This window comes from Poecilia reticulata, linkage group LG5 (assembly GCF_000633615.1).
Source record: "Poecilia reticulata strain Guanapo linkage group LG5, Guppy_female_1.0+MT, whole genome shotgun sequence".
NCBI lineage: Eukaryota > Metazoa > Chordata > Actinopteri > Cyprinodontiformes > Poeciliidae > Poecilia > Poecilia reticulata.
The window spans coordinates 10086475-10114439 of NC_024335.1; the positions used below are offsets into that span (position 1 = coordinate 10086475).

The 27965-nt window shown below is 38.9% G+C and overlaps 2 protein-coding genes across 2 annotated transcripts in view; one reads left to right on the top strand and one right to left on the bottom strand.

Moving 5' to 3' along the window:
* Positions 1-274: 274 nt before the first annotated feature.
* cela1.6 (chymotrypsin like elastase family member 1, tandem duplicate 6) lies at positions 275-3722 on the bottom strand. The gene is made up of 8 exons (XM_008408897.1): positions 3612-3722; positions 3289-3383; positions 3062-3162; positions 1924-2049; positions 1629-1765; positions 1407-1549; positions 490-639; positions 275-394 (listed from the first exon to the last, which is right to left on the bottom strand). Exons 1-8 carry the CDS (start codon positions 3649-3651, stop codon positions 383-385), a joined length of 804 nt encoding a protein of 267 aa, XP_008407119.1. The 5' UTR covers positions 3652-3722; the 3' UTR covers positions 275-382.
* A 14565-nt stretch (positions 3723-18287) lies between these two features.
* Positions 18288-27965, top strand: part of asic1b (acid-sensing (proton-gated) ion channel 1b) — a 203836-nt gene continuing 194158 nt past the window's right edge. The window contains exon 1 of the mRNA XM_008408900.2: positions 18288-19783. Coding sequence (XP_008407122.1) covers positions 19422-19783 — 362 coding nt within the window. The 5' untranslated portion in view covers positions 18288-19421. The remainder of the gene's footprint in view (positions 19784-27965) is intronic.

A 27965-nucleotide genomic window follows, 5' to 3' on the forward strand; every position in this document is an offset into this window, starting at 1 on the left:
TGCCCTGCGACAGACTGGCGACCTGTCCAGGGTGACCCCGCCTCTTGCCCCGAACAATCGCTGGAGAGGCACCAGCAACCCTCCCGACCCCACCAAAGGACAAGGGTGTAAAGAAAATGGATGGATGGTTGTTGATTGCTAATAGGACAAAATGCAAAAAAAAAAAGTCAACTGGAGGCTGAAAACTGTTTTTTCTTTTTTTTTTTGTTCACCCTTATGAGGTACATACATTTCCTTGCTGTTATTTATATAAAAAACGAGCCTTCACACAAAGTTTATTGTGATATTTTTATATTTTTGGAGAATGAGACGAATGGAATAGTTTTTTCTTTAGATGCCAACATAATCAAACTCAGTCTTGCACCTTAGCATTCTGCAACACCTAAGCCATGATCTGGGGGAGGGGAGAGAAAAAGTAAAAGCTCATTAGGGGTCCATCTTTTTGAGTCATTAATAAAAACACTGAGAGTTTGGATGGTTAACACTTACTGAGTCCATCCAGCTGATGTAGGCAGACACGCGGGTGAAGACGGTGGGTTTCTGATGATAGTTGCAGCCCAGACCAGACACGAAGCTGGCAATGCCGTGCACGTAGTACCTGCCGCTAACCTGGCAGTTCAGAGGGCCTCCAGAGTCACCCTGAGAGTTAAAAAACAGGTTGAAGTTTGATGGGGTGTTTTCCCCCAGAACCTCACAAATTCAAAAAACATGTCCGTGTAAAGCTAAAAGAAATGATCAGGAATCAATCCCGGTGTTTCTGATCTGTGTGACAAACATGACAGCTGCCCTCTAGTGGCCATTTGTGGTATTCCTGAGAACTCCATTGGATGTTATTGGCTTTTAGCTTATTGGCATGACAGAATTTTACTGTCCTGGAAAACTGCTCAACCCCAGCAACTGGCTGAAAGATGACATTTCTTTTTTTTTAAACTAGAAAAAAAATCAAGTTTAGGCTCAGAAGGAATACTGACATAACTTTTTATCAATTTCTTTAGTTCCTTGAAGACAATTGTACAGGACTGCACATAAGCATATTTATAACAGTAACAGAAATGAGACCAAATATATATATATTTTTGGTCTCATTTCTGTTACTGTTAGCATTTGAAATGAAATGACTTAATTTAAACGTTCCTGAATGTAAAAACCTGGAAAACTGAACATCTTCAGACATATTTGGCTTGAGACAATGAAACATTTTCCTAAACAATTTTTGAAAATTTGCATATTATACTTCAAACTTGCATAGTGATTAATCACAGGGTGTGATTAATTAAATACATTTTTTAAATTGATTGACAGCCCTTTTTTTAAAAGTACCACTTGTATCTATTTAGCCTGACACATCAAACTACATGTCAAAATGTATTAATAAAAATGAGGGGTAAAAAAGGAAACAGACTCACATTGCACCCAGCCTCATCATAACCTCCAGCGCACACCATGGTGGTCTTGACGGTGCTGCCCCACCAGCCGCTGCTGGAGCAGGTAGCATGGTCCACCACAGGGAGGTAGGCCTCCTTCAGCTGAGCAGACAGGCTTCCACCAGCTGATCAAAAGGAACATGATGGGTTTAGCTTTAGCATAACGAATAGGAAATAATATGAATATTGTGCAAAGGCACTGACTGGCGGTGCGTCCCCATCCGGTGATGTAGCAGAGGTTGTTGTGAGGCAGAATCTGGCCGGAGGGGGGCAGAGAGGCGAGCTGAACGTAGCTGTTCAGGGAGGCGCTGGATGACAGCCTCAACAGAGCAATGTCGTATCTGAAATACAGAAAGCAAAACTATTAGCATGGATGCCAGACGCTTTGCAAAAACATGTTTGATTGAAGCTTAGACCAAAAGAGTCCCATTCAGCCCCCAGTGAGCTCAGAAAGAAACGCTTTCTTATGTTATAACCGTGTTTTAAAGACACGTCTCACCCGTTAGCGACGCTGCTTGAAGCCCAGTTGGGGTGGATGTAAACCTGGCTCACACTGATGACCTGCTCGGTTCCACCGTTGACGTACAGGTCATGCTCACCAAGAACCACACGGTAGCTTCTTGTACTACAAAACACAGAAACAGTATAAAGTAGTTAGTATATCTTTATGTTTAATCATTTTAAAATTTTCCATTCACAAGTCAAAAAAGAAAGAACACAACATGCTGAAAAAAATCACGACAAAACGAGTTCATTCAGTAATAGAAAACCTTATCAATTATTTTACACATTTTCTTATATTTAAAGATTTAAAAACACAAGAGTTTCAACTCCTCGTAACAATTATTCTGTGCCTGAATGTAACTGTAGTAAAGTTGTTTTTGATATTTAGCTTTTTTAAAATAAATCTTCTCTCCTATTTCATCCATCCATTTTCTTTACACCCTTGTCCCTCAGTGGGGTTGGGAGGGTTGCTGGTTCCTCTCCAGCTAACGTTCCGGGCGAGAGACGGGGTCACCCTGGACAGGTCGCCAGTCTGTCACAGGGCAACACAGAGACACACAGGACACACAGCCATGCACACACACACTCCCACCTAGGGGCAATTTAGACAGACCAATTAACCTGACAGTCATGTTTTTGGACTGAAACCGGAGTACCCGGAGAAAACCCACGCATGCACAGGGAGAACATGCAAACTCCATGCAGAAAGACCCCAGGCCAGGAATTGAACCCAGAACCTTCTTGCTGCAAGGCAACAGCTCTACCAACTGCGCCACTGTGCAGCCCCTCTCCTATTTCACACTTTTTATTTTGTTTCGAACCATTTTTGTATCCACCTTGGAAGTTTATTAAACATAGTCAGTGGTATTCTGAGCGGTACTAACAAGATTTTAAAGTATGTGATGAAAGAAATATTTCTTGTGAGATATCATAGTTAATGAATTAACTTATTAAGCTTGAATTATTTACACTTTCTGAAGTTGTGAGAAGTATAATCAAGGTGGAGACATAAATAAGAGACAAATAAGAGACAAAATAAATGAAAATTTTTTCATACAAACTGAAATGTTTGTGTCAAATAAAAGCGTAAGCACAAAACCATGAACATTTCAAGGTAAGACTCTCTACGCTACCTGTCCACACAGTGAGCAGCGGTCATCACCCAGCCAGTACGGATCAGGCTTCCTCCACAGGTGTGGTACCAGGAGCCGCCAGACAGGTACTGAAGAGAGATCTGAAAAGAGAGCGAACGCAGGATTTAATACTTCAAGTTTTTTTTGTCATTCTGTTTTGATCACATTTGATTCCCATTTTAAATCAGACACATTAAATATAACTAGTAGCGTCCGCAGTGTGTTACCTGCCAGGGCCAGGAGTTGGGTTTGGCAACCGTTCCTCCAACAACTCTCTGCACGCCGTCTTCCAGGTACTTGGGCTCATGCAACTCAGCCACCGCTGGTTCAAAACACAAAAACAACAATTTGATTTTGACTCGGAAAATCTTCCATAATTTAAAAAACAGTTAGAGGTAGAAAGAAATGATGTAGCTGGTAGAAGTTACTGCTTATTTAAAGTAAATGATCTCAGACAGGCAGTATGCAATTGAGCAAAAGTAATAAAATTAGCTGCAACAAATTAGAGTATTTTTATTTTTTTTCAGTGTACATGCTTCTCTGTTCTTACCCAAAGCAGCGAGGCATGTCAACACCAGAATCCTGAACATGTTTTCGTCAAATCAGAACAATTCTGCAAGGAGCGAATGCTTCTATCGCCTTTTATACACAAACCAGACCTTGACCCGGAGTGGAAAGTCATGTCCATGAATGCACCTGTGGTTTGTCTCACACACTGTTTCATGTAGTAAAATGAAACACGCCTCTTGATTAGGTCAGCGATGGAAAATATCAAACAGAAACAGTTGCAGCTACAGCTCTAAAATTACAGACACCAAGGTTATGGATATTTCTAAATATAGTTTATCTCTCATTGTAAGGTAGATGTGTCAGTGTGTTTGTCATGGTTTCAGTTTAAAGTTAACTGTCATGTAGGAGTGTTTCACTTCTTGGAAATATGTCCGTTTTGTGTTTATTTTTGCCAGTTATTGCACAAAGATACTGGAGAAATAGCAGCTGTGACTGCACATTTACTCACTTTGCATGTGTGAACAAAAATAATCTAAAATTAAAATAGCATACAAGTTTGTGATTAGATGTTTAGTAATACAAAAGTGTAAAACATTTAATAGGGTCAAGTGTCACAGTGTAAAAGGTTAGTTAATTCAATACTGGCAAATAAACAAGAAATGTAACATGTGGATCTCCAGAACTGAAAACTAAATGTATTGATTTTATTTGTTTTACATTTGGATAATCAGTTTATTTCATGTTAAATTACTAAAATCCTGTATCATTTCATATTCCACTCTCTGGATGTTTGCTTGTTAACGTAACAGTGTTAAATTCCAACACTAGAGGGCAGTAAAGACCAACAAACTTAACAAACGCTTATGAAGGTAATGACAGAAACACACACCTCTTAATGTTTCTGACTGATTAGTTAGGTGTTTTTATGCTTGAAACATCCAAACCTTCATGTGATTAAACATGAAATATTAGTTATAACTGCTGAAATATAAATATTTAAAGACAAAGTGAGCACCTACATTGCAACCTGGAGAGTTCAGCATCAGAACTAACAGGGGATTTCCACTTTGTTCTAACCTCTCTGACATTGAGTAATAAATGACATGGATTACTGTACTAGATTATTTTTTGCTCTTTCTCAAAGAAAAAAAAAACAAACTACTTAGTTCATCGCTGGTCACGCTGATATTTCCAACAATAGGTTCCTGTACAAAAGGACGGCCTCAGATGTGTCCATCTTTTGTAAAGCAGTTCTTAATTAGACAGGAAGTCATTAAAACGGCATGGATTTGGGATTATTGCCTTATCAGGCTATTGAAGAGATAGCTATGCTGACTTGTAATTGAGCTGGCCCTTTACACAAAGGGAAAGGTCCTAATGCTGCGAGACTTTCCGAACAACGGGGGCACCGCAGTTTCATCATTTTCTCATTGCACGTCTTCATTTCCATTCCCAACTTCTCGTGGAGCCCTCCACCAACCTTCTCTCACAGAGGCATAAATCAAACGGCGAGATCAAAGACAGGAAGTGCTGGGGATGTGTTAATTAAAGATGTTGGTTCTTGATATAGCTTCCTCTCATTAGCGAACAGTCGATTTGGTTCCCATAAAGTTGTCTTGCACACACGGTCAGGAAATTGAGGTTCCAAAGAAATTATTGGGATGCTCTGATTGGGCCTGTGATAGAAAGTTAAGGGTTATGGCAGAGTATATGTTAATAATGCTAGCTGTATTAAAAATTATGGACTTAGATTTGAAACTTCCTAAATTGAGATATTACAAAAAAAAAAAGAATCAAAAATCTGATAAAAAATAAAATGTACATAAAACAAACTTTAAAGATTTTATTCCAGTAGGAAGATTGTCTTTGATTTACATGCAATTTTTTTTTTTACATAATTTTTCAGGTTGTTTAGAGAGTCTGAACTTTGTCATGTTTGGGTTTTTGGTTTTCATATCTGTGTTTTGATTATTTCAGAGTTTATTAATGTTAGAAAGGTCTTGCCATATTCAGGTATTATTGTCACTAGGGTTTTGCCATGTAACTTAATTCCTTGTGGTGATTTCCAAGTTATTTCCTTTGTTTTGTTCGCTGCGTTGTGATTTATTCTCCTAGATAATTGTAATTTTTCCTTCGGTAGGTAGTTTCTCTGGTGTCTAGTTTCTCTGGTGTCTAGTTTCTCTGGTGTCTAGTTTCTCTGGTGTCTAGTTCAGCTCCGTTTGTGTTAATTATTCACCTTCCATCAGTTTCCTTGTTTTTCTTTCTTTCACAGATGCTCTACATTCCTCTGATTAAGCTCACCTGTGTATCCAATGCCATTTTCCATTCCTGTCTCAAAATGCTAGATTGCTGATTTTTGAACATGTAACAAAACAGCTTTTTAAATGTAATTTTGGTGAAATATTCTTGTAAACCTGTAAAACGTGCAGGTTACTGCTTCCATTTACACAGCAAGTTTTCCAGGTATTTGTGTAAAAGCCTCTCATAATTATTGTTATGACAGCAAAGATTGATTAAAATGATTGTTGTACAAAATTGAACATGTACTTTTCTGTCTCCCTGTCAACATGAAGTTATTGGTGTTTGAATTAAATGTTGGCTCTGTCATTCTGCAGCCTCCGATTTTATTTTTCCCTGAGCCAATATCATATAATTGCTTTGGATTTTCTAACAATATTTACAATAAAGCTTTCACAGGAGGGTTTAGTTGCATTTGTTTGCAGCACTCACAGCTTTTATCAAAACCTCTGTGGTTCATTTAAAAAACAACATGCAGACAAAATGGCTCCACGCCGAACAATAAATATGAGATAATGGTAAATGCTGTAATCCCACTTTCAACAAGCACAAAGTGTTGCAAGACACGTGGAGTGTTATTAGTTCAGGAAGAGGATATTAATATTAAAATATCTTCAGTGTTCCAAGCAATAACAACTTTTCCCTAATGTTTAAAATGTCAAGAACTAACATTTTTCAGATGGTGACTTTGACTAGGCCGTTCTAATGAAAATTCTTTGCTATGCATCATCCCTCTGTAGCTCTGGCTGAATGTTTTCGGGTGTTTGTCACCTCCACCCCTAGTTCCACCAGGTGCTTGCTAATTGCTGCTGGCTAGTCTGAAGGAGCTGAGTGGGGGAGGAGCTTCGTCTCCGAGGCGGAGCTAGGTCCACCCAGGCGTTTTGCACAGGCATTTTGAATGGTTGCCATGGAGCAGGGGTCACCAACTCCAGTCCTCGAGGGCTACCATCCTGCAACTTTTAGATGTGTCTCTGCTCAAACACACCTGGATCAAATAAACTGCTAGTTTCCAGCCTATTGCAGAGAGGAACGCATGCTGGTGAGGGAATTCAGACATTTTGGAGCCATGGAGAGTCAACCGTTGCTCAAACATGCATGGAAACAATCAAGGCAACACTCCAGCTATGTTTTTGATGACGAAATAACATTAATGACATTATGTAAAGCTATAAAATGTTGATTTTGCATGACACTGCAGCTTTAAGAACCTAACTCTTGCTTAAACTTCTCTACAACTTTGTGTGTCTTAATAATGCTGTTTGTTCTGTAGCAGTGATACCTCAGAAGCCTCCAAAGATCAGCTTGATTGAAGTGAGATGAAATTACACATGGATGGACTTTATTTACCAATTAGGTGATTCTTGAAGGGAGTTTATTACCCTGGACTTAACTCAGGACCGTCACAGTAAATGTAGATGAATCTAAATGCGAGTTTTGCTCTTTTCAGATTTGGATTTTGTAAAAAAAAAAAAAAATTAAACCATTAATTTTGTTAATGTTTGACTTGAGTTTCAGGCAGGCTGGTGCCTAAGAGTCAGATAAATCTAGCAGTCATGTCTTTTGGACTTTATGGCAGAGAGAACCCACATATTCATTGGGAAAACATGCAAACTACATTCAGTAAAACTTGAGTTCAGGATTCAAACCCATAACCTCCTTGCTGCAAAGCAGCAGTGCTACCAACTGTGTCACTCCTTTTTAAAGCAGCAGATCCTTTTTCTTCCACTTCCAAGTTCTTCATTACACCGTGTTGGACTGTCACCAAAAAAAAAAGCCTTTGAGTTTACAGCTGTAATCTGTGCTGGATCACTTTCAGAGTAATTTACTGAACCAAGGGAGCATTAACAACCAGGCAGCCATAACCATTATCAGGCCCAAGGTGGAGCACAACGCTATTTTAATGTTTATACCAATCAAAGTAGCATAATGTCGCCTCATTTATTAATCCAGTTTCTATGTTTGCTTTGAATCTGAAATCAACAGTTATTATTTAGCCACTTACTCAACATCAAACTCAGCTAAACTCCATTTATTTCCTTTATGAAATGCAAAGTGGTTTTGGTCCTGATGTCACTGATTTTATTTTATTTTTTAGCATCTATGATGTGACTGACATCCTTGTGATGTTTCATCAAACTGACATTTAGAGTGTGAATAGGACTAGTTTTTTTTTAAAGACGACAGCTCTTAACAAAACGGTAAATTCTGCTCATTTTTCTCTCTCTTTCACTTAGGAAAAAGTCCTGGCTTTTAAAATGTATCTTGGGATTTGGACAGAAGTATGATCCACATGCTCATCTTTTCTGTTTACCCTTAACTCTCTACTTCCAATCTATTATCATTATGCTGCCATCAGGAAGCCTACAGACTCTGTAGCTATGCTAAGATTTAATGTAGCGTCACGACCCTGTGGATTATTTCTAATTTAGCTTTGTTTAAAAAGTACAGCGACAATAACTTTGATAAAATGTAGCTTTTAGTCTAAATCAAAGGACTCCGCAAACCAGATTTAATGGAAATCTATGCAACCAATTACAGGAGAGTACTGGAGGTGAAGCCTTATCGGTCTCAGTTCACATGGTAATCCAAATTAATTCTATTTTAATGTGTCTTCAAATAGAGGTTAATGTCTCTTTAAATCAAACACCACCGACTTCTATAACAGAATAATTTGAAGGTTTTTTTCTTCCTTTAATTCAAAACACCAAAGTCTTGGGTTGAAATCCCTCTCAGGGTGGTAAATGTCTCCTGATTCCTCCAGCCATCAAAATGATGAAAGTTAAGTTAATTAACCTTGCTTGATTGTAACAGGTGTGAATTAATGTGTATGGATGGTTGAGCTGTTTTTGTGTCACCATATGATGAACTGGTGATTTGTGTTTGTTCTGCCTCTGCCAGTGACACCTGGAGACGGACAGGCTGGCTGGACTGATGCTGCCTTCCAGTTACCTGGGAAATATAGGAAATCAGAGCTCTGATTTGACGTCAAAAACAAGATAACAGTGTCCCAGATAAGAAGTTGTAATTTCAATATGGCGACTCCCATTAACAGCTCTTACAAACATAATTTTTAAGCTTTACTTTCCATTAACAAACGTTACTTTCATGTTGATTTTAGATGCACTTTTACATGTGTGTCTTTTCAAATAAACATGTTTCCACCATAGCTTATTGCTCTTGATGCGACTAGCGGCCATATTGAAACTTGAAGTCCACTTTACAAGTTGTAACTGGGGTAGACGGAGTTGCTCCCAGTTTGCCGTGGGAAATCTGACTTCAGAAGGCGTTCCAGTTGAAGTTGAAATTTCCCAGTTCTGAGCAAAACTGGAAGATGAATGGGATTGTTAATGGTTTGATTAATTGATTGTTTTTCGTCCCTCAATTTCTTGTGCCTCCCAGAAAAAAGACAATAAAGTTTTCAAATATTTAAATCTGCTTTAATCACAAGTATTCAGTTCAGTCTAATATGTTTCTGTCTGATCTTTGTAGAGGTGCTACATGTCAGAAAAAAGCAGCTTTTTATCAGCCTCACAGTTTGAGTGCCTGGGGTTATTACTGGCTTTCCCTTCTGGCCACGGAAATGTGTAAGGATCCATCAATGCTGCCTTGCATCCCTGCATGGGCGACAGCTGTGAAACTGATCCACACGCCTGTTTGCAAACTTTAATTGCAATTATACAAAAGCGAAAACAATCAATATACGCTCCTGCTGTCCCTGACAACTCTCTTACAACAGCGCCTGATCACATTCTGTCCTCCTCCCATCATCCTGTATAACCTGCTCCTGTATATCTGGTGGCTTTAAGGCGCCGGGTGACGTGGCTGATGGAGGAAGGGGCAGGACGGGGTAGCAGGATCCTGCTGCTGGAGAAAGATGATCTCCTGTGGTCATTTGTGCCTGATTGATCCCGGGGTGCATTACTCATCCGTCCCTGTCCTCTAATGACTGCTGCTGCTTTCACCTGCAGTTTCTTGCTTCTTCCCGCTCCCCTCCGCCCGGGGCTCAGCTGCGGCCGTGTTGCCAGGTCCCAGCCTTGGGTTTGCGGTCGTGACTGGGTCGAGCGGAGTGGAAACGGACCGGGCTGCTCTGAGCTTCCTCCGCCGAGTGGTGGAGGAAAAACGATGATTAAAAATCTGACATATTGTTATTCAACCCTTTTTGCTCTGCGTGTTCCAGCAGCTGTGTTTATTACATGGACAACGTGGCTGAAAAACGCTTCACTATATGAGTATTTCATATCAGTCTATTGATAATTATTGATTAAATGTCTGAAATACTACCAAACTTCTTTCATTGTTTTCAATGTTTTCCTTTTTGAGCAGTGATAAGGCACGGTAGCAAAACCTTAAACTGCTGCTGGCGCAAATTACTCAACAGGTTGTTGCTAGGTAACCAAAGAGTGAGTGAGTGAGTTGCTAGGTAACCAAAGAGTGAGTGAGTGAGTKAGTGAGTGAGTGAGTGAGTGAGTGAGTGAGTTGATGCCACCAAACTTTAAATTGATGTGAGAGGTCGAGTGGCTAAAGTCTTTCCTCCACCTACATCTCCCAGAATTCTGTGCGGTTCTGGATCTGAGTTCAGTGAGTATTCTATTTGTTAATATTGATCATGTGTCTATCGCAATAGTTATTGATTTATTATCCAACATTATAGTTATCAAGATGTGATAAAAATCTCATTATCATCTCCAGTTGAAGAGAGACAAGAATTAAAAATAATCTCCAATAAAAAAAGAGACTAAAACTTACTTTAAAATGCATTTCTTGGGATTGATCTGTCAAAAAACTTGAGAGCAAGGGGAGCTCTTGTATCTATTTTGCAATGCATGTTTTCAAATTTACAGTTTGCCTGTCTCTGGCTGTCAAATATAATTATTCCCACAGGAAAAGAAGAGCAAACAACTAAACGTCAATTAGCCCAACATCACAAACATCAGTTTGGGTAAATGTGTCGTATCAGAAACTGCTTCATTTGCAGACTAATGCATCGGTGTACAAAGCTGTCACAGTTTTACCAGATTTTTTTCTCCCTCCAAACTTCAACCCCATGAAAGAAAAGCAGGTTAGAGGCCGTTTGATGTCTGAGGACGACGCGAGTTAAACAACACGGAGCAAACCTCCGAATCTATTGTGTATTCTGTCAATCACTTTCCACCTCTGACAATTGGAGGCACACAGACAAAGAATGTAATCGCAGGGCTTCACTGGTCTGTGCAATATTACTTTCATGCATGACTTCAGTCAGTGTTATGAAAGGATATTGGAAAGGAAAAAAAATTAAGTTAGACTTCTTTAATTTTGAATAGTGAAACAGAATGAAGTGTCCATGTTGAAAAATCAAGATGTTTTACATGATCATCAGTGTGATGACCAAAGCATCTCAGAAGCTTGTGATGTTGTGTAAAAAGCTTTATTCTTGCATTAGAAGAGCTTTACAAAATGATGACTCAACATTGTTTAAATAAATTTGTTGGAAAGACAAAACAAATCCAGTCTTGAGGCATCAAGATTTATTCTAGCCAGCAAGCTGATAGATAATTGATAAAGACGTTGTCTAAAACGTTTACATCAAGAAAATCCCCTGAATTAATTCCATCCATCCATGGCTAAAAAATACTTTATTTTAGGTTTAATGCATGCTTTAAGTGAACTTATCGAAAACGCTTGGAGTTTCCCTGTTGGCTCTCTCAAAAGTAATTGCTGGTGATTTCATTTTTAATCATTGCTTCAGTGTGAATGTGGTTCTTTCATGTCACCACGTGGAGCAGCTGCCCCTTTTTCTCAGCACATATCTCATAAAAGCAGGGCGTAGGTTTGCTTTAGAAAACTGTGCAGCAGGACACTACCGAGAAAATAAAAAAAAAAAAATGAAGCCTAAATGGAGACATGTTGGGGGGTTTGAGTGAAACCTGGAGGTGAATATTTAATTAGTAATTAATGAAACGTAGCAGCTTGGGTGTTTTTTTTCTAAAGGATTATTTAAATTTTCTTCTGCACTTCTTGCAACAAAGCAAGCGGACATGCAGTTTCTGTTGTGTCGTGTAATAAGGCCTCAGCGGCAGACAATAGCCAATCACTCAAGAACATGCAGCCGTTAAAGTGACAAGACACGAAATATGCAATCAGCTCCAATTCTCTGCAATTCTCCTCTGTATGAAGAATGTAAGGCAAAAGCATATATGGAGCTAAACTTCTGAAATCCTATCTGACACCAGGAGTATTTGGTAATTGGATTAAATGCCAGCCCAGTAATTATGACGGGAGTCCAAAGTTCTCTGCTTTCCAAATATCTCATGACACTCATTTGCGGCGGATCGAACCTCAAGCTGGGAGTGCACAAAGTTTGCCAAAGGTAATTCTAAATTTCTTTCTTGCCGGGGCAGAGAATCAATCTTCCAGCAGAGATGGACCTGATGCTGTATCGAACTGGCGACGCAGATGAACAACCCATGTTCAGACACAATCAGGAACACTAAAAGAGGGCAGAAATACAAGTGATGAGATGACACCACCTACCCATCGATAAATAGTCTTCAGGCACGTATTCATCTGTGCCTGCAGGACTCTGTAATCAAAGTGGCTTCGGGCATTATAGCTGGAGCAGCTCCACATAAATAAACCATATTGCTTAAGAGGTGCATGTCAAAGTTGGAAATTAGAACAAGAATAGCAATTTTCAAACGCTAATTATTGCTTTGCCACAATCCCAGTTTTGGTATAGTAGCACCGAAACTGTTACACATTTTTGTGTTACAGTGAAGTCAATATGTTGACAAATCTAATAAGAGAAATACTGTCCAATGCAAAAATATTTATTCCCCTTTAAACTTTTTAAAATATTTTTACATCGGAGCTATAAATTCCTACGCTTTTCTGATTTTGTGTAACAGACCGATAAAGAGTAGCAAATAAGTGCAAATGGGGAAAATTTTTTACTCATTAGAATATTTTATGACTACAAATCTGAAAAGTGTGGCATGCATTTGCATTCAGCCAACCTGAGTAAATACTTTTCCTTAAGATACATCTGCAGATCCTTCGAGGTAAATTTCTGCCAGTTTGAAATAATCAAGTCAGTTCTTTGTTGCACATTTGTTTTGGTTGTATTTATTTACCCAGAATGCCCTGCGGTATAGTTCACTCCTTGCTTTTGGAGCGGTCTCCAGTCCGCTTGATGTTCACATATGCATTCAATCAGCACCAGAGTTCACTTTAATCGAACTGAGATCTTGGTTTTAGAGTTCAAACTTAAGTTTCGTTAAATCATACTAAACAGGACAGGTGTGAATGCACCCTTAATATCACTAGGGCATGTTACCATACATATAAAAAGTAATGAAAACGAACATGCACATGCACACACGTGCATACGCACACATACATGGCCTCACTGGAGGTAAAAGAGATCTGAGTCGACTGTGTAGTAAAAAGTCACAGCTGGGAATATCGAGCCTTTTTAATGATTCCCTCACTTGCTTTCAATGAAAGTGTCCTTGACTGATAATGATCATTGCCGCTAAAGCAGTGGGCATTTGTCTGGGCAGGAACCTGCAGATACCCATTATCAGATCTAATGACCATCTGTCTATGAGGACCTTATTTGGATCAGCGCCAAGACAAGAAAGCGTTGCAATCAGAGGCAGGTTCTGGTCATGGATATGAAAGACCTAAATCATCTGGGTCAAGAGCCTCTCGCTCCCACCGTGTGCTGCCTACCCAACGATAACTTAAGAGACATGTCAATAGGACCCCAGAGTGTGTTCGGGTTTCCTGCCAGCTCCCTCTGGGAAGGTTGGCAAGCCACACAGCTTTAGCCGCCTTGGCCAGAGTAACAGCTAGCATGCATGGAGAGAGCTGAAGGGAGATGCAAACACAAGAGAGAAGCAGTGAGAGATTTTAGCTCCTCCTTTGTGTAAACCCACTCTCTCTGCACGTGTAATCCAAACGACATCTAAAGAGAAATGGCAAAGCAAACTGTAAATTGGACAGGAGTTTCTTCCCCATTCTGGAAACGAATAGAATGTAGAACTCCACTGTATTCTTGCATACATTTCATGTAATGTTAACGATGTGCTGACTCATGGAAGCTGTTTGCCTCGTTAAAAACTGAACATAAGAAAATCAGGAAACAGATGTAACCCTTTCAGTTCTGTGCATAATAGATAGAGTGGAGTTTACAGCGTACAGCACATAAATATTGTAAACTTATGGTAAAAACGCAACAAAAACATAATAAAGGACATTTCTTTTTTATACACTATGTTCTATTCTTAAATCTTACATCTGACAGTCACGTTTTCCCGTTCCACATCATTAACACATTCAAATTATTATGAATATTGCTTTGTATTGTTGTTTTCCTTGTGAATCAGCACCATCTCCAGTTGGAGGGATGGGTTAGCTCTCCAAGCCAGTAGCTTCAAATCTCTTTTCTCACATTTATCCAGTTGAGCTCAGTGGAGTTAACCTAGAAAGCTGCAAGTTTACAAACTTGAGAAAAACCCAGATCCTTGCAATTATTTCCACATTTGCTAAGTTTAAACTCAATTCTACTTCAACTGACCAAATCATACTTGGGTTCTTCAGATCTTCAATGCCCTTTTTGAAATAAAATGTCTCTTTTATAGATTTTATTGGTGTTGCAGAAAAATTTTTACATTTTTGCTTTACAAGCGTTTTTAGTTTTATGATTATTGCATCTTAGCTTCAGAGTTTTCAAAGTATCTGTATAAAATAAGACCCCCTGTCACAGTTTATCATTTAAACACTTATATAATAGATTAGTACCCAAAATTCAACTCAAGTAAGAGCAGCACTATTTCAGCAGTGCTTAAGTAAGAAGTATCGATCCAAGAAACTATTCAGCTAAGAGTAAAAGAGTAAAATGAAACAGAGTAAAAGTAATTAGTGACTACCCACCTCTTATTTTGAGAAAATATAAACTGATCAGGGGAAAAAAAGACGACTTCAACAGAAAAGTCTGAGCAGAAATTTACTTTTATATTCATGGAAGATCCTGGACTCCTGTGGCAATATCATATAAGCTACAAAAAGACAAAATCTGGGTAAATGTAAATCATGTCCTGTCAAAATGCCATTTAGAAATGTAATATCTACTGTAATATCAAACAGAATGTCTGACAAGGACTCACATCCCTTATTAGAGCAACGTATGGCTCGCCTTCCCAGCAGTAGAGATCAATAAAAAAGGAAGGCTTCATAAATGCTGCCACATTTTCCCAGTCAATACCATGCCAAATAGCAATTTTGGACGTGCTACGAACAATTTCATGGGTGATCTCTCCTTGCCTTTTGGCAATATGGTGTCTATGAGAGATCTGGCAGCGGCAGTCGAGTGACACATCTGCCTTATTGCCTATTGTTGGCTCAGCCGTTGACGCCGACATATTTCCATTCATTGTTTGGAGCAGAACACAGATTCGTAAAGAGATTTTGTCTGTAAAGATGCATACATGTAGAAATGAATGAGCATCTCTGTAGGAAATGGACTCTGTTGTTGCTGTTATGATAATCTGCTCAGAACTAAATTAATCTGAGTGACTGAGTGTGCCCTCTGGTTGGTGCAGCTGAAACCATATCCTCCTTTTATTGTTTGACATTAAATCACTGAGTAAAAGTAATTAGTGACTACCCGCCTCTTACTGGGTAATGAGCTGTTTGCCTCATTAAAAACTGAATATGATAAGTAGGAAAACAACTTAAGTCTTTCTGTACTAACCTCAATGCTGTTTTAGCAGTAAAGCTTATAGCAGTTCATCAGTATTGTAAATAAATGTTTAGTTTCTGTAAGAAAACGCATGGCAAAGGCTATTTCTTTTCTTAATACTGTGTTCTTAATTTTAAAGCAATCTGATGCAGGGTTCAGTATTGATGTGTGCAGAAACCAATACACTAAAAAAAACAGTTTCCCTCTTTTGATGAGAAATGGTTCACAGAGACAATGGGTGCAAGTTATTGTAGCTTGTAAATGTTAATGTGTCTGTTGCTAATAACTGAGTACTTGTCCTTCTACAAATAAATACATTAATAAAAGGAAAAGGCAATATATAGAGGAAAGTGGAAAAAAAATCAAGCATAGCTTAGACTGAAAGACGCAGACTGTGCAACATTGATTCTCTTCTCTCAAAAGTTTGAGTGGAGCAGTATCTGCGTTTGCATTACAAATGTGGGCAAAACTTTGTCAATATTCTGGTAATGTTGGAAAAACACAATTTCAGTATTTCTGCTTCCATTAAAATCACATGTGAAGTTTGTTCATTTATTAAAAAACATGCTGCGCCACGATCCTCCAACTACTTCCTGTCGTCTTCTTCAGCATCTGGTCATGTGACTCGTGTGATGCAAAAAAAAAAAAAAAGTTTCCGTTGCAGTTTTGCGAAATAAACCAATTTCAATACAACCAAAAAAAAAAAAACACCTCGTCTTGGTGCCAAAACTTTTTATCCAAAACAAGAACTTTTTTTGAAATTGCCGTGTTTTTGTCAAGTGAATAAATTTTTGAAATACTAAATTGCGCAAATGACATGAGGATGGAGCTGGAACTGAGTTTGGTAAATTATGCTAAACCTGACTTCATGTCAGAAGTTTTAAAAGTTATAAATAACCTCTGGTTTGTACAGCTGAAACCATTTTTCACAACATTTGGGTAAAATGGAGGCACACATCAAACCTTCAAACACACAGCTTCCTTATGTTGACTGTCTGGGTAAATCAAAATAAATCTTCCATCATGTCAGAGGGAATCTTAGATCTCCACAAACCTTGTTCATCCTTGGGTTCAGTTTCCATTAGCACAAAGATATGTTATTCTGTTCAAGCAATTATGCGCAAGGAAACGCGTTCTGTATCCCCAGGATGAACATGTTTTGTTGCATAACGTGAATATGACCCTCGGAATAAAAGCAAATTGCTTTGTGAAGATGCTGGTTGAAGCTGGTAAGAGAGTTTTATTATCTGCAGAGAAATTAGTCCTGTTCCAACAAGGACAGGCCACTCAGAGAAAAACTCTTTATTATTATTATGGCATTGAGCAAAAACAAACCATGTTGGTAGTCAAAACTGACTGGAGACAATAAAAAGATGAGTGGATCTAAGCTGACCTAAAACAAGAAAGTTTTGTCTAATTTAATGTAGAAAAAGGCACAAAAACAGTTGAGTTAGTATTTTTATATTGGAGACAATCATACAAGATAATAGTTTTTACTAATCATAAGTGAAAACAGAAATGAGGCAGTAACAAGATAAACTCAACTAATCATAAGAAGTTGTTTCATGATTATTAATGCTCAAGTATTCCTGGGATTTATCTTAATATCAGGAATGCTAAAGACAGCGACTTTTCCATGAAGAAGTTGCAAGATGTGCTGAATAACTTGGCAAAAGCCTATTTGGAAAACAACCTGAGATAGAACAGTTAAAGTCAAATCACTTCCTGCAAGATGATTCTCTGTGAATCCCAAGAATAAATGGTACAAACACCATACAGGCTACCAAACTGCCTAGTTAGATTGATAACTTTATTTTTCTGCTTAAAATAACTGTATCTTCTGGCACTTCACACAATGTACTGTTTTACAAAAGTATTTACACCCATTGAACTTTTTCACATGTTATCACATTAAAGCCACAAACTTCAGCACATTTTATTGTCACTTTATGTGACAGAAAGTAGAACAAAATTGTAAAGTGAAAGGAAAACTGCAGTTTTCCAGTTATTCTTTTTTATTGTTTGCCATGCATTTGTGTTTAGCAATGTTTAGTCAAAACCTCAAACAATTCCTTTCAGAAGCCATATTTATAGTTCACCTGTTTGTAATTAGTTTTTTGACAACCCAATAAGTCTTTTTGAGGACAACAAACAGCACTGTGAAGAGACAGGAACAGTCAGCACGAATGTAGAGCGGTAGTAGAGTAGAGTTGTAAAATCCTAAAAAATTTAAGATGAAGAGAACATGAGTTAGAATGGCCGACAAAATCCAGAGCAAAATCTAAATGAAAATCTGTGCAGAAACTTGAAAATGTATACTTGCAGATGCTCTCTATCCAGTCTGACTGAATGTAAGAAGGATTTTACCAAATTCCAGTCACAAAGTACAGACTTACCCAAAAGCACTTGCTGTTGTGAGTGAAATAGATCTACAAACCTTCGCAGCTGTAAAGTTGGAGACATGGCAGCCATATTCATGTGAGATTATGTGTAATGGTTGTCATGGAACCCACATTATAAACTTAATGCTTGCATTAGAATCTAATGTGGGAAGTTAATTCTTTGCAAGGTTTTTGGTTGTTTTCTTCCCGCCCTTGGTGGAATCTAATTGGCTTCTATTGTAACTTCTCCAATGTTCTTTTAAAATGATGTTTAGTCAGTTATTATTATTACAGAAAGAGAAAACTTGATGCTCTCGGAGCTGCCTGAAAGTATCAGCAAACTGGTTCGTTTTTCACTGACATCCTCCAGGATGTAGTTTGATTCTAACAGCCTCTTCAGATGCGAGCCCTGACACAAGTCGTGTGTCGCCGACGTTGGACTCCTTCAGCCCGCCGTCCTATCGCTGCTCTCTCCTGTTTGGGACGAATGGAAGAGATCCAGGCAAGCAGCTGCTGACAACCTCCACTGAATTCAGACGGAAAGGTGTTTCAAGCAGGAACAACCTCCTTTAATCCCCGGTAGCCTTCGCTTTTTTTTTTTTTTTTCTCTCCTCACATAAACTTGAAGATATACGGGGGATGTGAGTGTTTGTCGTGCTGCTCCCCGCATTGTGGTGAAGGAATGGATGCGAGCAGAGGCGCACCGACCGAGGCAGCTCTGACACAGACCCGGCTCCGGTGTGGTGCAGCTGTGGAAAACCCGGGAGGACGAGCCGACGGCTGCTTTTAAAACATTAACAGGCCAGAGATCAGCGGCTCCTTGTTATTCAGCACGTGTTCGGATTTGATTTGAGGATCTGGGAAAAAGCCATGTTCCCTGTCTACTCTCCTGCCTCACAATGAGAGAGAATACACCAGCGCTTTGATTTCTTAATTCTCCTTCTCTTCTTGCTCTGATTACTCCCCACTCGTGTGTTCGTGGGGCTCTGCTCTTTTTGGTGATCGCTGTGGAAACAACTCGCTTAGATTACAGAAGTGTGCAAGAGAGAAGAGGACGGCGCTGGCATCTCTCCATGCGCGCTCCGATGGTTTTTTTTTTCCAATATTAAAATGATGGAACTGTGACTTTAAACTGAGGCAGCAGATATCGCATGCTTCCTACATCTGCTCGGTGCTCGGTGTTACGGACTGAGTGTTCAGATGCGATTTTGAGTGAAATGCTCTGATTGAGGAGCTTCTCTCTCTCTTTCTTTTTTTTTTTTTTGCCGGCTGTTAGTGACGCAACATCTCACACAGACTGCATGAGAAATACATGCGTCGAAGGGCGTGAACTTGGCAACGGCCAACATCCTCCTCATAAATAAAGCATCAACTTATTCATAAAGCCAATTCGCGCGGTTTGCAGCCTCCCAGTCACCATCCATCCAAACTCATCCCGCTGTTAATAATGGATCTGAAAGCGGACCCGGAGGACGGGGACTACAAGCGGCCGGCTCCCATTGAAGTTTTTGCCACCAGGTCCACGCTGCACGGCATCTCGCACATGTTCACTTATGAACGAAAGTACGTGAAGCGCAGCCTGTGGATTGTGTTCTTCATGGCCTCTTTGGGGGTGCTGGTGATGGTGTGCGTGGACCGGGTGCAGTTTTACTTCGAGTATCCCCACGTCACCAAGCTGGACGAGGTGGCCGCGTCCATGATCGTGTTCCCCGCGGTCACCTTCTGCAACCTCAACTCCTTCCGCTTCAGCCAGGTGACTCACAACGACCTGTACCACGCTGGCGACTTCCTCGCCTTGCTCAACGGCAGGTGTGTAGATCCAATTGAAACTATTAACCTGTTGGCGGTTTTGTCTGTCTGTTGCAGAAATCTGTTGTGTGGTAAAGTTTTGAACTTAATTGGTGAACAGAAATTGGTTCATGAACACATTCTTCAAAGGTTAAATAAGATAGACACATTTAAACTGTATAATTGAAAGAAAAATTGAATACACATTTCTTTTAGTGTTTATAGTTACAGCTGATAACCCCCCCAAATTATTATCTTTTGGATTATGAATAGCTGTGTTTACATTACAAATATGCACAAAACTTTATATTTCGCAAATGTCGATAAAAAAACATTCCGTAAAATAAGAAAGCAATTAAAATCATACACGAATGAGTGTATTCACACAAGTCATTAAAAACATGCAGATCCTACAGCTACTTCCTGTCTTCTTCTTCTTCGTGGTTTGTGCCAGCAACATCCGGTTGTTAATGATATGACTGGTGAGATGCGGGGAAATAGTTTCATTTTAAGTTTTGCAAACAAACAAAAAAACAAACAAACAAAACAAAAAAAAACACTTTATCCTAGTGCCCAAACATTTTATCGGAAAACAATATTTATTGTTTCTCTAAATTGGTGTGTTTCTATTAAGCAACTTTATTTTTGAAATGTTAAATTGCACAAATATATGATCAATTAAAATAAAGCTAGTGATACTCCACACACAGAGGGCTACCCACAACAACTCTCTGCCCAGTCCAACTGTATCCAAGCATGATATTGGAAAGTTTAGTGGAAGAAAAAATGTGTGCAAGCAGAAGGGATAACTGCAGCCTTTAGAGGTTATGTTGCAAAGCCACTTGAAGAGTGCTTCACTGTCCACAGTCGCTATGTGCTTACTCATGTAGAGGAATGGCTGCTAAGTCCAGGGTTGTAGTGTATAGATGGAGGTTTAGTAATCTTTAAAACTGTCTTATTGTGAGAATGTTACAGAAAAGGACTCTTGTGCCACAGGATATATTTTAAAAAAGCCCACTACCAATATGTGCATCAATCTAAAGAATAAATTGTGGAACTAATCTCCAAAAAAGTCGCCACCACACCTGTACATCTTTAAAAACACACATTCCCATTATATTTGGTTTTTTGTTATAACTGACCAGGCAGCTCCGATCCTGAGAATGCTGAAGGAGTTTTGTTGTCAGGATGTGGCTGAAGAACCATGTCTTCTATAGAAACCTCAGACAAATAGGGAGTTATCAGGAGCCAGGGCTTATTACTGTCTTATATTGAAGGAGTGCATCTTCTAAAAGCATTCCCACGTCTGTATTTCGGCTCTGACACCTTTTCTCCCAATAGGAATGAACTCATGATGAGCTGATATGAGGAAAATAAGTGTTAATCCATCATTTATGAAAGTTGCAGACGCCCCGGTTTGTTGTAACTGGATTTTTATATTTACATGCAGGCACATCGTGGACACTGGTCACGACTCCTTGCTTTTGAACTAGAGAAAAAGTCAGAAGTGTCTTACCTGGGTGAAGCAGAAAAAGGCCTGAGCTGCTGCTCAGCGGTCCAAAGGCTTATTTTATGATGAAAGTAAACTTTGTATTTCGTTTGGAAATCAAGATCCAAGAGCCTGAAGGAAGATTGGAGTGGCACAGACTCCAAGTTGCTTGAGATTCTGTATGAAGTTTCTACAGTTGATGATTTGAGGAGCCATATTATCTGCTGGTGTTGGATTACTGTCTTTTGATTGCGTCTGGAGTCAGCATGATTCCCTCTTCTGACACGTTTTATGGAGATGTTGGTTATATCTTTCAGCAGAACTTTCCACTGTTGCCAAAAGTACCAATACCTGCTTCAACGTAGTTATTAATAATGCTAATCTTAAGTTCTCAAGCAACTTGATTTTGATTTTTTTTTTTCCCCGACTACAAACAATTTTCATAAAAAATGAACCGAACCATATGTTTGATTTAGGCCATTCTATGGAACACATCAATTTAATGTGCGACTTTCATTTTTCAAATTGATTTGTCTGCATTTAGTCAGAAAGTTGAACATTTCTCCACGAAGCGATCTGATCACGAACGCTTCTTGAACCAGCTGGCAAGATGCTTCAGGCTACCGTTTCACTCTGAAGTCGTACAAAATGTTACTTTTGTGTCAAATCCTGTTAACAGCAAAGAAGGCAAACTCAAGTCAGCCGTGACGTCTGAATTGTCTTGGGTGATGCCATGTCTGCCACGCAAGTGCAAAGCACTGCTAACGTTGGCCTGCTTTGATTGTCACTTTAGGAGCTCTGGGAGATCTGGGAGATGTGCAAAATAACATGGACAAAGCATGCAAAGCCTTTTAAAGCCCTGAACTCTCCTGCCCTTCCTCTGACGCAACTAAGGAAGATGGAGGGTCATGCATGAAAGGTGGCCCCTGAAAGCTGGGTGACAGCAAATTAAAGCATTAGCATTAGAGTTAATATAGAAGAGAATTATGAATCGTGTTTTATTGGACATTAACCCTTCCTGTGACCGTTATGTAATATTTTTAACATGAAATATGCTTCTAACATCAGTTTGTTGAGCTGTGATAAGTGTTTGAAAAAGTACATTTATGAATTGATGAGAAACCGTAGCCGTTTCTGGGGGGATTTCACACCTGCCCTGTTCAGTTTGTTTTAATTGAACTCTGGTTCGTTTTCCTAGAAAATCTGGTTTATTTGGGGAGGTGAGAATGAGTAATCAAACTCTAATGTGACCCAAAAAATGCAAACTGGTACACTTACAAACCCAGGTATCAGTTAAAGTGAACCCTGGTGCGGTTTGAATGTTTATGTGAATGCCAAGGCGACTAGAGACCACTCCAGGGCATTCTGGGTAAATACAACCAAAACAAACATTTGAGTTTATTGCTAGCAGGAGAAATGGTTTGTGGTCTTTAGCCAAAAATAAAAAAATAAATCATCTCACCGCTAAAATCTAACATTTTGTGAAGAAGGAAGTTGTGGTTTTTTTAAGGATTTGGTTTTCTTGACACAGCACAGTGTGAAACAGAACTGCAGTAGTTGAAAATGTGAGAAGTTTTTCAATTTTTATCCCCAGTTGAACCAAGTCTACTCTACTATCAGGTGTGAAAATACCCTAAGTCTTAAAACAACAAAAACAACAAACAGACTAATCTTCAGTACAAGTACTGATGAACTCATTAAAAAAAAAAACTTTAAAAGAGCTAAAGATGTATGTGAAAAGAGCAAAGATATGTTGTTGCAAACAGCAGCACAATCACATACCTCTGTGATTTTGGGAGTTTAGATAAAATGGCAGCATTATTCAATAGACTTTTTTAAAAAAGAAAACAGCGTGACAGAGCTACGAACCGGCCAACTGACAGAGTTTCATGTAAGAACATTCTGCTGATTCAAATCATTTCTTTATTATTTTATTATTCATGGTGCACAAATATCCATGCATTAGATTAATGACTCCAGTTGACTTTAACGTCTCCTGCTGACAGTGTGGAGAGACGCGTGTTTTTCACAGCTGCCATCTCTTCCCTCCTCACTTGTTGCTCTCTGTCGTGCTTTGATCATATAGAATCGTCGCAGCCTTGACAAGCTCGCCGTCTCATGTTGAAAGTGTTGAGTTTGAATATATTTACTTTTTGTTTTCAGGGCCACCCCCTCTTATTCTGATCACAGTCCCTAGAAGAATAGTGATGGAGACGTTTTACTTTGTTCTGGAGCAGACAAAATTCACTCGTCAGAAAGCGCACAAAAATTAATATTTCATTAAAGCGAAAATAAATATATATGGAAACCTGACACATCTTAATCCCACCTTGAACACATCACTCCATTTATTTTTAGCGTATTGATCCACTAAGCTCAGCAGCCTAAGGCACAGAGTACCTCTGCATGCTGTACATGTTTGGCTGACATATATCTAATTCCCTATTTTCACTCTGAGTATTGTTTTTCTATGACCTCTGTACATGCATGCATACTCCAGCCGTTCTGGAAAGTAATATTTCCCCCTTTCTTGAGTCTGCAGCACAAATGCTTCAGACTCAAGTGTGTGATTTAAAAATCAATACATGTTTGCTATATAATATGTTTTTGTGTTTTACTAGCAGTTCTAATAAAATATCAGGCTGTTACACCTATTATGTGAAAACAGGTGAAAGACCAAGGAAAAATCAAAACAAAAAAGGTAAAAAGGAGAAAAAAACAGGAGGCTGAGGGAAAGTAAATGTAGTTGCATTTGCTCCGAGTGACTTTGATGAGCTGACTTTAGATGGAGGGAGGGGACTACAAGCTGAGGCAATTAACTTGTGTCTCATAAGCTGTGTGATGAACACGTCTTTATCCCGGCGTAATTAGTGCTGTTTGTTAAGCTACAGAGTTGTCCCTCTGATTAACACTCTCACATCTCCCATTGTTTCTTGCCCTCTGTTCTGTTGGCTTTGAGGGGACTTCTATTTTCATTTTTTGCTTCTCAGAGAAGTAAGGCATGAGAGATTTTTCTTTAAAAAAACACACTTTGTAGACGGGTGTATTCGGTTTTCCGTAAAAAGTAGAAAAGAGTCGTAGATATACCAGCACCCATGTTCAAAACACATTGAGTCATAAAGTGGTAATGCTGGAAGAGGAAAGCTGATATTTTAAGTCTACTGAGCCATAATGTGACTGTGTTCAGTCATTTTGACCAGGTTGCTTCAACATGTGTGCAGTTTGTAATATAATAAAAAACAAGAGGTACCCCAAGCTTTGTTCAAATTTACAAATTACATTAAAATATTTCAGCGTTTAAGAATGTTTCAGACTGAAACTTTGCTGCAACTTGATGCTAAAAAGGCAAAGAGTGAATAAATATCTCTGACTTGACTAATGGTGTATTTGCATAGTATGTCCAACAATAGTACAAAAAAATGTTGCAACCACACATAGGAGGGATATTTGATTAAATTAGTATTTATTTCTCCATCAAGGGGAGCCAGGAATTTAAAGTATGGCTGTATGAGGAGGCAGTTCCCTTAAGTTTAATGGAGTGTCTTTAATGGCTTGTGTTACAACAGCTTTATAAAACTCCTGAAACGTAGCTACAGTGTTTGGTTTTGTTTTGCTACCAAGCTTACCCACCAGACGCTCCTGTTTTGGCTGTACTGCAGACATTCAGACCTCTTATGTTTGCCAAATGTTGTTTCTGAGATTTAGGGTTACTGGATTGATTTGTGATTTCATCTGAGTCTCTCATTGCTGAATCTTAAAAAGGAAAGAATCGTTCTCCATGACGTATTCGTCTCCCTACTCACAGCATCGTTAATGCTGCAGTTAAATCATTGATTTTCTAAACTTTAAAGAGACATATGCCTCTTTTTTCCTACCAGTGCATCATTTTTTGTGATCTTGATATAAGTTTGACTTTTGCTTTGGTACAGAGTGCCTCTCATATATATCAATATATAGCTATTTTTCTTTCTTGGAGAGAGTAAACTTTGTAGCATTTGACGATACACTTGGTTTCCCTCCAGTCTTTTACTTGTAAAATGTATTTAAAGATTGTTGTACAAAGAAATTGCAAATATTGACTCCAGAGAGCAATCATCATTCACTGTGAATGATAACAGCACACAGAGCTTAAACTACAAACTGGTAGAAAATCAAGGTTTTATGCTCAACTAAATATACAAAGCTGTGCAAAATCTTTTATGCCCCTATTTTGTAACATCAAAACTGAAACAATCATTTCAGATTTATTTGGGTTCTATGGTATAACTACACAAAGATGTAATTGTGAACAGAAAGAAGTTAATTTTAGTTTCTTCTCCAAGTTTTATAAAGATTGTTGTTCATTTCTGTTCAGCTGACCTGAATCAATCCTTTCTAAAATCACGTTTCCCTGTGAGTACAGCTGCAGGTGTTGTATTCAATGTCTCTTTGCACGTCTGGAGATCAACAATTTCTCCATTTAATCATCTGCAAAACGGATCTGAAAGCAGATATTTACATATCCGGTGTTCAAAAACACATCTTTTTTCATTGTCTGGCGTTGAATCAGCATTCAGTGTTTCAGTTAGGGTCACCACAGTTATTTAAATTTGATAAATGCCAGAAGAATTAGAAGGAAACATATTTGTACCACTTTCTACCAATTCCAAATTTGGCGTGCAGTGAGTTTACTATGCCTTTAAAGCCCAGAAGGTGATGTCACTGCTTTGTAAGGTTCTGAGTTAAAGGCCTAACGCAGGGGTCACCAGCTCCAGTCCTCGAGGGCCACCGTCCTGCAACTTTTAGATGTGTCTCTGCTCAAACACACCTGGATCAAATAAGCTGCTCATTTCCAGCCTATTGCAGAGAGGAACACATGCTGGTGAGGAAATTCAGACATTTTGGAGCAGAGGTGAATCTAAAAGTTGCAGGATGGTAGGTAGCCCTTGAGGACTGGAGCTGGTGACCCCTGACCTAACGTCTACTGCTTCACTGGGTGACGGCATGAAAAAATCAGAAGAAATCATCAAGGACAGACATTTTTTTGGCCTCAGCAACTTCCCTTCATCCCTTGGTGTCATTTCTAGATTCCCAAAGATTACACATTTATGTATTCAGAAAATTATGTCCAAGTATGCAAGTAAAAAGTATGAAAACACAACTTCATACTTTGTGAAGTTGTATTTCACAAAGGACTCTCCTGTAATTAGCTCCAGCTTCTCTCTTCTCTGCAGAGAAAAAAAAAAAATCCCCACAACATGATTCTGCCACCATCATTTTTCTGAGGTGTTGTGTTTAATGTGATGAACGGCTTTTTGTTTTTGATAGCTTTGCATTGTAATTTGTGTCTTCTCCGATAAAAAGTCAACTGTTCGTGACTTTCTTTCAGGAACAATTCTTCTTCTGGCTTCTACAAACAGTTGGTAGTTTTGTATTTTATCTAATTCATCACTATTTGTGTATCTCATAAATCCCAATAAAACTTGATTTAAAGGGGTATGAATATTTCTGTAGAGCACTTGCAGATTCTTTCTCTGGTTCTCTGGCTTGAAGTCCGTATGAGTATTTTTAAAAAATAAATAGTCTGACTTTATTAAAATCCTGAACAACAATACAGACTCTCTTCAGCCCAATAGTCAGCTGGGTCAGGTAATACATGAGTCATACTCGGTCAATATTTTCTCCATTACACACCAGCGCCATAAATCCTTGGGTTCAGTTTGAATCATTTCTGTAATGTTTTACTTTACGTCTTTGACCACTTCATCACTCTGTTATTTTTTGAGAACTGTAGTTTTCTTGGCTTTTGTTACTGGTGTGTTCAATGGCAGACGGGGACATTTAATCTCCTTACAGCGAATGTAGGTCCAGCAAACTGCCTAAAGAATAATGATTCTAATTTTAATATTGTTAGTCAGATTTGATCACAGAAATATCAAAAAGTAGCAAAAATCCTGACAGAACATTATTAATGCATTTTTTTCAAGACGCTGTAGCTCAAAATTTTCTCATTCCAGTTTTTGTTTTTATTGGGAAAGAAAAATACAAAGATAAAGCAACTTTTTCCCACTACAAATGGACTGTAAATGTGTAATGATCTTAATTTAAAGTTGTAAGAAGATTAAGATGCTTCTGAAATATTTTCCTTCTGAAAATCTGAACTTCTCAGGTTGGAGGTTGAATGGAAAACAACAGGTCAGGTATTACGTAGAGGTGGGTCTGTGTTCATTGCCGTCCTCATCTGGCAGGTTCCACACTGTTTAAGACAACATCAAGTTTAAATCTGAGCCACTACAGATGAAACCGACTCCACCTTCGCGCTGTCTGTAGCAAGAAAAGGTGTGGGGAGGAAAAAAATCAATCTGTTTTCCATCGCATATTTGCAGGTTGAAGTCACACCTGACAGTGCAGAACATTGCAAGTAAATTGCTCAGTTTTATTTTGATTATGTCGCAAAGGCAATTATAAGATAATTAAGAAAAAGGTCATTTTGGAGTCGGTGTTGCCGGTGCGATGTGCTCCATCAGCTCATGGAAGTCACAGAGGCGGGTCTTCTGCTTACCGCGGAGCACGGCTCCCACATGTTTCCTGAGCTTGCAAACGTTTCCCCCGATTCACATGAGCTAAGAGTGCAAAGCCACAATATATAACTGCTAGGTGGCTTTCTTTATTATCTATTTCAGCATGAATGTGGGCTAGTGTCTGAATTTGAAAGCACTGCTTGCAAATAAATTC

Bases quoted from the DNA above. Each gene is read 5' to 3' on its own strand.
- cela1.6 (XM_008408897.1), bottom strand. From the start codon at position 3,651: ATGTTCAGGATTCTGGTGTTGACATGCCTCGCTGCTTTGG. The intron at 3,163-3,288 runs GTAACACACTGC...CTCTCTTTTCAG, and splicing joins CCAACTCCTGGCCCTGGCAG to ATCTCTCTTCAGTACCTGTC. The intron at 640-1,406 runs GTGAGTCTGTTT...TTTAACTCTCAG, and splicing joins ATGATGAGGCTGGGTGCAAT to GGTGACTCTGGAGGCCCTCT.